Source organism: Quercus suber, unplaced genomic scaffold, assembly GCF_002906115.3.
Source record: "Quercus suber isolate HL8 unplaced genomic scaffold, Cork oak 2.0 scaffold_67, whole genome shotgun sequence".
Lineage (NCBI taxonomy): Eukaryota > Viridiplantae > Streptophyta > Magnoliopsida > Fagales > Fagaceae > Quercus > Quercus suber.
Genome location: NW_027069532.1, coordinates 1,439,649 through 1,452,417, shown reverse-complemented (window position 1 = coordinate 1,452,417; position 12,769 = coordinate 1,439,649). Strand labels below are relative to the sequence as shown.

Sequence of the window (12,769 nt, the reverse complement as noted above, 5' to 3'; positions counted from 1 at the left end):
TCTTTTGTCTATCTCTATCTCTCTAGCAAAGTAGTAGCAACCATCACCACCCCACCACCCCACACACACCCCAGCAAGGCAACAACCACCCAAAAAAAAAAAGCCAGCACCCAAACACCTATACCAATCACAACCACCACCTGAACACCAAACCACCACTGATCCGACCACCCAAACACCAACCCACAGCCACTTAAACACCAAACCACCACCAATCTGGCAACCCAAACACCATACCAACACCAATTCGGCCACCTAAACACCAACCCACAGCCCATCCCACACCCACCAAGATCCAGCAAAACCCATAGCTCATCCGACCCACAATCCCCACGTTGCTACCATCGCATCACCCACGACCACTAGAAACCCACAGATCATATCTCCACCACAACCCTATCTGACCCACAACCCACAACCCACAACTCCACCCGACCTACAACCCACAACCAACAAAAAAAAAAAATACCACCAAATCGAGAGAGAAAGATGAAGAAAGAATAGAGAAAAGAGAAGAGTTGGAGAGTGAGAGAAGAATCGAAGACAGAGAGTGAGAGTGAGCGAAAAAGAAAAGAAGAAGAGAGAGAGAGGAGAGAAAAAGAGAGTCAGAGACTGAGAAGAAAGAGAAGAGAGAGGAAAGAAAAATTATTATTTTAATTATCCATCCTTGCTACAGTATGGTTCTATATGCCCATATTTATGAGTTTGGTGGGTAAAATAGCAACTTGGAGGGTTTTACACCCCCAAATCGAGAGATAAAGATGAAGAAAGAATAGAGAAGAGAGTAGAGTTGGAGACTGAGAGAAGAATCGAAGATAGAGAGTGAGAGTGAGAGAAAAAGAAAAGAAGAAGAGAGAGAGAGGAGAGAAAGCGAGACTCAGAGACTAAGAAGAAAGAGAAGAGAGAGGAAAGAAAAATTATTACTTTAGTTCTCCGTCCTTGCTACAGTATGATTCTATATACCCATATTTATGAGTTTGGTGGGTAAAATAGCAACTTGGAGGGTTTTACACCCCCCAATGCTAATGCTAATGCTCTTGCTATAGTTGAGTTGCAAAATTTTTTAGAAATAACAACCCAATTGGAGTTTGTTTTTATGGGTTTGTGGGTAAAATAGTAACTTGGGGGTCCCCCAATGCTAATACTCTTAGAAAGTTAATCATAATCATAGCATCTTCAATATCAAATTAGGTCACATACAACCATCAACCAACATATAACTTTGAGTCAAATCTTTGGTGGGTTTACATGTTGATGATGTTATAAGATTACCCCCTAGATCTAGGCCCAAAACTTTATTAAAGGGTTCCAAGGCCCCACATTGGGGAAAAAAAGCCCTAACAACAAAAAAAGTCTATATAAATCCAATCCAATTAACATCGATGTATTGTTTCACCAAAAGAGTGTTGTTAATATTTTTTTTTTTTTTAAATTATCATCTTATTAGATCTCAAAACTGACAAACTGTATTGAACCGATGAACATATTTGCTCTATGCTAGGATAATTAAAAAAAAAAAAGTAAAAGAGGAGGAAAGGTGCATGGTATATTAAAATTGATATATTATGATCACACTTCCCCTCTCCTTTACCTCCATCCAAATCAGCCCATCCATCAAAACTCTTTAAGAGTGCACTCCATGAGACCAGTAGAAAGTAAATTTTTTCTTAATTTTTCCATTTTTTTGATCTTAAAGAGTGCATAGCGCAATTGCAATGTTAAAATGTGAATTGATCCGAGTTTTGACATGAGATTCATCTAGAATACATCTTAAAGAGTTGCACTCCAAATAAAGAAGAAGAAAGAAAGTGCTTACTTTTCTTTTTCTTTTTCTTTTTTGGGCTGAACAAAGAAAGACCTTGCTTAATTAATTAAAACATAACCAAGATAATAAATATCACATGGTGTTGGAGGGTGCCAATCTTAAGTGGAGATCAAGTTCATCTCCTCCTTTCACTTCTTCTGTCATTGACAAGGCTTTCCTACGGCCCAGATCAGCTGGGCCCACAACAGGAAGCTGACGTGGCCGTCCAACGTACATATGATAAGGGTTCACTGCTGGGAACCGAGCCACACCAACAGGTCCAACAAAGCTTGGTGACCCACAACTACTTGAGGAAACGAACGGTCCTGATCTTCCTGCATGGGCAACGATAATTGGAACAGCTACAAACCGTTGATGATGATCATGATCATTTGGAAATTGGGCCCGCTTGGCTCGTTCACGTTCTCTCTTATGCGCGTTTTGATGGCCACCAAGTGCTTGAGAATTTGAGAACTCTCGGTGACAATACTGGCACTCAAAAGCTCTCTTATTCTTGCTGTCACATGGTTCTGTTACGGACTCGTCACAGCCCGTTACAGGAAACCCAAATAGCTTTAACACCGAGGAGCTTCTTGGTTTTTTGTCTGACTCAGAGTCAGACTCAGACCCATATGGGTTAGCATTATCTAAACCACTCATGCTAGTTGTTCTAGAACAACCCTTGTGGCAGTTTTTGGTATGAGTTAAGAGTCTTACTCTTAGAGATGCGTGGGGAAGTGAAATTCTAAAATGGTTGTTTATATAGACAACGTGTGCCATGCATATGAAAAAACACAGTTAGCCTCAAACAATGAACACTGAACAATATGGTGTAGAATCCAAAACTGACCAATAGCGAAGAATCTAAGTGCATCAAAAGCTACAGTTTTGAGAGTAAAGGTACCCAAAAAGCTTTATTAACTGTTAATTTTGTTTGTCGTCTTTTGCTATGAGAGACAGACTGATAGTGAGTCTTGCACTCACGCTAGCTAAACCTAGACCTAGATATCTGCTGAAAAAATAAAGGTTTATTAGTTTTCAACATATATATGAAATATTCCTTTCATACGTTTGAAATTAATCACTTTTGTTAGTTCTACATTTCAGAACTATTTAGGACTAAGGATAGACTGTTGTTATTGTCGTTTTTAGTTTTCCATCTATTCAATTCTCCTGGACCATCCAACAAAAAGGCAAAATAAAAATCGTGCTGTCTGCTAGCTCTGATATATATATATATATATATCTCTTATATTGAAGTATAAATTGATCAAATAATAACATTGAAAATAGATTGGGATCTCTGTGTGTATAAGCTTAAATGGGTGTCTTTTTAATGGTTTTGGCAATATATATCCATCTGTCTAACAAAGTATGAACCACATTGTGGTTTTTGTGCCATGGGAAATTGGCCACACACAGTACTGCAAAATGATCGATGATGGTTATGACAGAAAGTGACTGTCGGCACTAACTATTTTTTTTTGGGACGGGTTTGCAAATTGCAATATTCATATTCCCTGGACGCTTAGATGATGACCCTGTTCCCCGCAATCCAAGCTCATTTGACTTAAACAAAGGCTCGTGTTTTGTGGAACGCTGGGACTTCAATGAGAGACCATGGAAAAAAGGTGTGCATATTCAAGTAGAATCCTTTGAAAGATCCTTCTTCTAAATAGCCATGATAATGAACCTTTACTTATCACCATTTCCCATCAAAAACTGTACTATATCATGCCATACACACCAAAAAAACATAATAGTAGTGTACGAAGGGCCTTTGTTTTTATCAAGGTTTAGCAATACCCTGGCCATGGACTTATATGCATGATTAATGACCACATAGCAATATATCTATGTGTGTTTGGATTATCGAAATGTTTGTGTGTATCTGTGTGTAATGCACTAAACTAAAAGACATGAATTTTGTTTGTGTGAAACATCAATTAATTCATGTTTCATTTCATATACGACTTATCCTTAGTCTCAAGGTGTTTGGTATGAATCCAATTCACAGCATTAAGCCAATGGCTTGAAAGCTATTATCATTCTAGTACACCTATTGGCCCACTAATGTGCTTGATAATTTGAATTTCGTGATGATTCCTTTGTCCTTTTATCTTGCCATTGAAAAGTATGATGAATAGCGAATTTCAGATCTAGACCAAGGACATTTCTTTCTTGGACTTGACGATAAACCAAAAAGTTGATACACATATATTTTAAGCTGGTGGGGGACGGCTCGTCACAGAAAAGGTAGAAGGGCACCTGGGCATGCCAAGGACTAGTGATTTATGTTATGTTGATGAAGCAAGGCCATTCATTCAAAAATGCTAATTGTTAAATCATGTCACTCACCTTTTTGTCTGTCTCGTATTACAATTGAGACCTCTGAATGTTAAAAAGGATAAATCATCTACAGTTCTTAAAATAATTTTAGTGTGGAGCTCTTAAAAATCTTTTTTCATTTTTGTTTGTTTTAAAATAAGTGCATTAGAATTTAAAACATCATTAATGATGATGCCAAAAATCGTCGGTGAACTGTACAGTCCTCACGTGCTCTAGACAAAACCTGCAAAACAGAAACAAAGAAAACCTTACAGAGAGTACCAGTGTGGTACTGGCTAAATACCCTTCAAATGTTAAGTTAGAGAATTTCTACAACTCTAGAGTGTCAGAGCTGAGAGAAATTATGCCTACCTTGATTTGTGAGGGTTTTGAGGTTTTTATACTAATGTGTAGCAGACCTTAATTTCTTGGTGAAAAAGGTATTTGCTTGTAGAGAAGATCCTCATTAATACTCGTAATTTACAGGATCCTTTCCTTATAGGGTTTCCTTCGATTGTAGTTGGGCGTGGAGTGCAAGATATTTCCATTCTAGGATTCTTGGAGACCACTCACCCGACGAAGGTGACACGTGGGTGCCACGAAGGTGACATGTGGCTTTAGCAAATCGTCTAGCTTTGGTCCATCTGCCTCAAGGGATACACCCGTCGCACCTCCTCTTTGTCCATGTCACACGTCCGTTTGCTTCAAGGAATACAACTGTTGTGTCTTTCATCCATCCAGGTTGTGAGCCCATCCACTAGTTTTTAGAATGCCAAGACTGTCTGTTTTTGCGACTCCATCACTAATGTCTGCTCTCGTTATTTATATCCGTCTATTTGGGGATTTTATCCCTATTAGTTAATATCAAAATGTTGCCAGTAAACGTGTTTTAAATGCCAATGACATGGTAAAATAAAATCTAATCTACTCACTTTAAAATGAATGAATAAGATTTTAAGATTTCATATGCAGTAGAGTTATTCTTAAGGGCCCTCATCTTTCTCTATATCCAAAAATATATAGGATAAAATTAATTTTACATGCCAAACTCTTTCATTAGCATTGGTAGTTAGTATCATAGATTTGAGGTTTATTTTTGTTTAATTGGCCCTTGATGGTGTTCCTTGCATATACGGGGTGTTGTTTTAGCAAAAAGTTTTTTTGCTTTTGATCTCAACTTTTTCACACAACATCTTCACAATTTAAACACAAAAATTCACACATTGCGCCATTAGGACGAGCTAGTATTTCATGCCCCCACTAGTGCATGTTCTCCTCTCCGATCATATATATGCACATGGCTAGGGCTTGCATGTGAGACATGTCTTTGTGAGAGGGCACTCTAAATGCTTGTGGTGCCTTCACAAATCTTCTCCACTAGGAAGTTTTTATTCGTTGTCTTATCTAGCAATTTTTTTTTGGGATAGTGATAATAAAAATAATTAGTGTAATACTATAATTACAGAAGGTGAAGATACTGCATTGTGAGTTACACACATTTAGAGGCTTAGAATTTCTGACATTAAATAAAAAATCTTTTGTGGATTATTCATATATGCTTGACATAACTTTTGGAAGACTATAAACAGGAATGGAGTTAGGATATTTTGTTTGGATTTCTAGACTATAATATCAAAATATATTTAATTAGCATCTACATATTAACTTACATAAATACACAAATATATATATATATATATTGTGTGTGTGTGTGAAGATTTCATGCTTTCTAGGAAAAGACAAAATCAACATCATAGAGAAGGTTCTTGATTCAATTTCTCTTTTAGACTTGTTAACATTATAAGTTTTAATTAAATTTCATCATTTTCATGTAAGTCAGATAAGCTCTTTTCATATATTTAGCATGTAAGATTGTATAAGCTCAATGAAATTAACAATATTTATAACTTAATAAAGACTTAATTTTTATATACTAGAAAAAAATTAATATGAATTGGACATCGACATTCGTATCAATTCTACGATATATTTATAACTTTATTCTTATTTTATGATAAAGTTTTGAATTAAATTGTTTTTTTTTTTCTTTTAAGAGGGAGGAGCTCATAACCCATGGGGTCCACGTACCAAAAAATTAACTTTTATTTATAAAGTTATTCTAAATATACTTTCAAAAATTTTGGGGGCTATGGCCCCCCCTCCCCCTCCCAACATCGACCTCAAAATCTAGCTCAGCCCATGATTGCTAAATCACAAGTATGGTGTACCGTTTTACCTTTACCACTTAATATATTGGTCCACTTCTTGCTATTCACCATCGAATGTGATTTATCGTTGTCTTGTTTGTGCCTTTTGTAGTGCGAAGCTAGCTAGTTAAGAACCTAACCCTATGATAAAGTTTTGTTTTTTATGGTAAGGTCGTCGATCAAACATATCATAGAAATTAAAATTTTTTGTACAAATATATAAAGATTTATATTGAAGTACAATGCTTAATGGAGGTAGCTCATTCATTATGTGACAGAATGATGCATTTTTGGAAGAGTAAGCAAAAGTATGTGACATTCTGTACGTGCCACATGGTCACTTAAATAAATCATGTCCCACCAACATATCATGTTACTCTATATCGCAATATTGGGAGGATACTATCTTTTTTGTACAATGGTGGAGCAACCAAAAAAAAAAATTTTGGGGGACCAAATCAAATATATTAAAAATATTGAATCTAAAAAATAACCTATGAATCACACACACCCATATATACTACTTGTGGGTTCCAGTTAGCTCAACTAGTAAAGTCTCTGATAGTTGTATAAAAGATCTGGGGTTCAATCCCCGCCTACACCAAAAACTAATTGGTATCTTGGTCTGATGATAAAGAACGCTCATCAGGAGCGGGCGCCATAAGTTGAAACTCTCTCTAAAAAAAATATATATATATATATATATTACTTATGCATAAAGTGTGTCAATAACATGATTTAATATATGTTATTTCTTATATATAACAAAAATATTTATATAAAGTTAGTCTTTACACAATTAAAACATTTTTTTTTTATTTCTTTATCAAATCAGTTTCTAAACTATGGAGTATCTTTTAAATTATATTAATCATAATTGATATTCTTAAAATATTTTATATCAAGATTTTTTGGTAAAATAAAATATAAATTACATAGTTATAGTATACTAATAGTTTTAAAAAATATGAAACATATAAATTTAATCAACTTTAAATCATTTAAGTAATAAGTGTCACTTTGCATGCCTAAACATGTAGTACAAATCAATATAAGGAAAATAAAACAATAATAAAAAATAAAGGAAAACCTTATTTTTCATGAATGACAAATGCAATAATTTTTTTTTCTAAATCCTAACTACAAAAACTGCAATTTTCTTTCTTCTAATAATAAAAGTAGAGTAATGTTACAGTCATAAACTATTTTACAACATTTTTATAACGGTTGATATAACTAACTTATTATTAGTTTTCATCTAGACCTACCATTAACATAAAAGTAAAAAATACATCCCTATCTCTCTAATTGTTCATATAAAAAAAAAAATAATTGTTGCTTTTAGAAAACAAAGAGGGCTTCAATTAAGGAAATTTGCTTATATATTTTTAGGAACATATATATTGAATATGCTTTGGTTTGATAAAATATTTATGTATGGTTAAAAGAGTAATAAATAGAAAAATGATACATTAATAATTTACTTAAACTTCCCCATTGAGTCTTATAACCTAATTGACACCTCTTAGTTTCCAACTGAATATACAAGCTTCAATTCCCCCCCCCCCCCCCCCCCCCTAAAAAAAAAAAAAAAACATATACATAAACTAATATATATTTTAGGACATAATAAGCTTTGTTTTAATGCTAGGTTTGGTGTAAGAGGAAATAAATGATGCATTTGTATAATTTCGTTGAAATCTAAGGGGGCATTACTTAAATTTATATTTAAAAAATATAAATATAAATATATATAGGAGAGCATGGGGGATTTTCAAAATCCAAAGGACCACGGCCTCCCTTACTCCACCATTGTTTTTGTATCTTGCAACATAAGAAGATTACATGATGCGACACATGATGTAGTTAATCAATAAGAAAGTACTAACTTGTTAAGAGTCTTATGACTTAATGACATTACTTATCTTATTTATGGGAAGAATATGAGTTTAAATCCTCCCAACTTGTAAAAGTAAAAGCAAAAAAAAAAAAAAAAGTTTGAAAATACCAAAGCATTATAAAATTCAAATTATCATGAATTGTAAAGCACAAGTCAAGTTTTAAGAACCACGACTTATGAAAAATACTAAAACATAGAATTGTAATCAACCCCTCTCAAAATCCCAGTTAAAGGAGATCAGCACTTATTAACTTCATAAAAACGATAATGAGATGTAGAACCATAATCCAATCACCTCTATTAGGATTTCACCAAAAACTATGATTAGAAGTTTGCAGGAAAAGGAGATGATAGGAAAATAGGAGGGAGAGGAGTGAAGAGTATAGTAGATATCCCTCAATTTGTTAGAAGTTTTAAAAATTAAAAGAGGGGAGAGGAGAGTAAAGATCACTCCCCTTATTCTTTTTTTTTTTTTTTTGAAAAACCCCTTATTCGGTTGTAGAATGGAAAATAGAGGAAAAGATATAATATAAGAAACAGATAATTATAAAAATTCATTTATTGAATTCTATATATAATATTCATTAAGGGAAAAATTGGAAGTCCATACTAGTCAATAAAGTGGGCAAAATTTGCTGAATAGTACCTTTCTCCCCCCAAATTACCCCACTATGGAGGAATTGAAAATAAAGAGTTTGAAAGGATAACGTACCCCTTCAAACCCCTTTAAATTATTTCTCCTTCCCTCTAAAAAAACCATCTAAACAAGGGGAATGTAAATCCTCACACCCTCCCCCATACTTCATTTCCTCTCTTCTCATCCAAACACACTTTAAATTAGATAAGCACTTATTAATTACCATTTTAAATTAGATGAGCATGATATGAATGCTTGCCTCTAGTTTATAATTTGACTTGGTCTTTTCTTATCTATTTTCCTAAGCATTGATGCTCATGATGATGGCCAAGAGTACGTTTTTCTGTATTTGAAATTTCTAAATAACATGATAGTGCATAATATTATCATGCTTCATGTTGGATAATTACAATTTACTCCATTGTAGTTTGACATAATCACAATTAACCCACAAACTTTTAAATTTTCTGTTGTGATACTTAATTCCCTATGGTTTGAACTAACGCTCCGTTTGTTTAATAGAAAACCTTGTATAAAGATAGTTTTCCATGTTTTTCAATGTTTGATAATATCAGAAAAATGAGTCAAAAGAAAATTATCTTTGGTCAACATAAAAAGTATAGCTTATTTTTAAAAATTGTTTTCCACTGTTTTTTTTTTTTTTTTTTTGGAAAACAACTCTATTTCACAGCAAGCTAAATAAGAGAAGTTAGGAAATTGTTTTTCAACTCATTTAAGGTTCCTACCAAACATAAGAAAATGAGATAATTTTATAGAAAATATTTTTTGGAAAATGACTAATTTTTTAGAAAATATTATTACCGAAACAAACAGAGAGTAAAATGAAATTGTTAAGGTTTCGTCTAAAGTACCTCCAATGATTTCATTTAAGGGAAAGTTAATGGATCCCCTAAAAAAATTAGTTTATGAAATTTTTTAGAAATTTTTTATGGGAAAAGAAAAAAACAATTGACTTTTTTTTACAACTTTTTATATTCTCATCAAAGTGGTATTAAAATTTTCCTTAAATGATTAATTAAAAAAAAAATTCCCCAATGGCACCTATTAACCGAATCCTTCATTTAATCCAAACTTAGAAGAGAAAATGTAACAAATTTTTTCGAAAAAAAAAAAAAAAAAATTCTCATGGCACTAAACTGTTGTTTAAATAAACCACATTAGGGGTAATTTGTTTGTCTAAACAAGGGAAACTTTAGTAATTTGGAGCAATTCTAATAGTTTCATTTTAATCCAAATTTTATTAATTTAGATAGAATCTTAACCATTTGATTTTAACCCAAATTTTAGAGGGTTAAATGTATTTATTGAAAATTTATGGACGAAATTATAATTGTAAACCACACAAGAGGATAATTTGTAATTTTTTTCCCTTTTAATAAATATATTAAAGATATGAGTAAATAAAATTGGACAAAGTTTAGCTACAAAACCATTTGTAGCCTAAGGCTACAAACTATTCTAATAAATTGACATGTGTAAAAAATGACATGTGCATTGCACATGAATACTTAAGTAAACTTAACCTAACTAACCCTAGTTAACTACACCATCTATTAAAAAAATAAAAAATAAAAACTAAAAAACTAAAGTAGATACGTATTCTCTCTCTCTCTCTCTCTCTCTACTGCTTCTCTCCAAACCCAGAAACCAAATCCCTTTCACCACTAGTCACCCCCTAATCTCCATCTACCGTTACCACGTGAGTCTTTCTCTCTTTCTTTTATTCCGTTCTGCGTTTATTTTTCAATGTCACAAACTATTTTTCAACGCCCAACAACTGTTTGAAACAATGTCTAAATCAATATGTTTTTATTTTTCACCGTTGTTATTGATTGAAAACCTTTTCAAAGGTGATTATGACACATTTCGATGGATATTAAAGGTTTTGATTGGTTTAATGGATATTGTATTATTGTTGTAGAATGGGTCGTATAGTGGCTTCAAGGGGGTAGAAACTAAAATCATATAAAAAACTTGTATTTGCGTAGTTGGGTACATCGAAGTCTTATTATAGTTTCTTGTGTTCAAAAAAAAAAAAAAAAAGTCTATTGTTCATAGAAAAAAAAAGTCTTAGTTTCTCAATTGGGCTTCCAAATACTATATTGGATATAAAATCTTTGACATAAAGTTATGCGGCAGCATTTGTGGGTGGGGCTGCTCTTGGGGCAGCATTTGGAGAGGCTTTGTAGTGTTACATGTCACTGTTAAGGATGTGGTAAGCAAAGCCCGCATGTTCAAACCCATTCTTAAACACCTCGAATCCACGTTAGATCGTTTGGCGCCAACAGTCAACGAAATAACACAATCAAGTGAACAGCAAGAACTGAAGGGGATTTTGCAAATCTGGTATATGGATAACCTTGATTCCTTAAAAAACTGAAGAGGATTTGCTAGCTGTAGTTTATAAGTTACCAAATCTTGTTTAATTTACTTATAAAAAAATGAAATTGTGTGTTTGTTCTTCCTTTTAGCATAAACTGCCGCAGCTTGTACCTGCATCAAAACATAAGATGCAAAGGCTAGTTCTATCAAGGACTATCATGGCATTGATATTAAAGGTAATGCTCAAGAGTCAATAGGAAAACGCTACTCTTATTTGAGCCACAATGCTCGTGAAATTTCTACACTTGCAGCAGAGAATGAGATAATGTATGAACATACCAAAGAATCTTTTGAAAAATTAATGAAGGAATTGCAAGAGATTAGAAAAAATGTCATTCGAATATTATGGAAAGTTGCATAGAGGTCCATGGTGATGTTACTACAGATGTTTTACAAGGTGATAGCATATGTAGGATTAAAACAAAACCTACTGTTGGGCGTCCAAAGCGAAGGTTGAAATCTGCATTAGAGAAGAAAAATGGTAAATCTCGAAGCAAAACAACACATGCTAAAAAACATGCCACTGGCTTCCAAAAAAAAGATGTGAGGAGAGACAAGTTGAATCACTTGGAAGCCTAAATAAAGTAAGATATGTCACATTCCACTATAATTTGTCAATCTTGTATGCACATAAATTTGTTTACAGTCTGTGACAATTATTCTTTGCTATTATTTACAGGTTTCAATAGCTACTTCTGATGTTATCCAAGAAGAGCATCATATTGGCAACAGCAATAAATAAACTGGAGCTAGGGTGCAAGAATTTTGGGTGGAGATTGAAGACTATGCAAATTTATTTGTTAGAGATTGAAGACTATTTATTTTTGTAGGACCATTAGCAGATTGAAGACTATTTTTTATTGTTAGACCATTGGCAAACTGTTAACTTTTTAGTATTTTTTTTTATCGTTAGACCATTGGCAGATTAAAGCTGGTTTTTCAGAACCATTGGCAAATTGTTAACTTTTTATTATTTTTTTATTGATAGACCTTTGGCAAATTGAAGCTGGTTTTTTTATTGTCAAACCATTGACAGATTGATGACTATTTCTTATTGTTGTACCATTTGAAATGCATAAAGTTATTGTTTGATATAAAGTTTATAGAGGAAAAAGTTATGTATATTTACAGTTTAGGCTGAATTTATTTTGACTGTTGTGAGAGATAAAGTATGTGGTGCAAAATGGTACCACTTTTTCTGCATTCCTGGTATTCCTAGTTTACATTTGATAGGAAACCAAGAAAACTCTGTTTTTGTTTATTGATTTCCCTACAAATTACAATGCGGTCTTTATGTGCACATGACTTGGTGCAGATTATTGGAAGCTTGATTTTTATTTAATTAATTATATTTATTTTATCATATAGCTGTGTGGATCCTCTAGTTCTATACCCTAGAGGCTATGTGCTGTGAACCGGTGAGTTTGAAAGGAATTAGTTGTATTCGAGGCGACAACCCTCCAAGAAATTAATAGACGAGAAGAGAATAG

At 33.3% G+C, this 12,769-nt stretch overlaps 1 protein-coding gene across 1 annotated transcript; it reads right to left on the bottom strand.

The window, feature by feature from the left end:
- Window positions 1–1,897: 1,897 nt before the first annotated feature.
- Window positions 1,898–2,464, bottom strand: LOC112007282 (zinc finger protein GIS3). The gene has a single exon (XM_024039615.2). It carries the CDS (start codon window positions 2,462–2,464, stop codon window positions 1,898–1,900), a length of 567 nt encoding a protein of 188 aa, XP_023895383.1.
- Window positions 2,465–12,769: the final 10,305 nt, after the last annotated feature.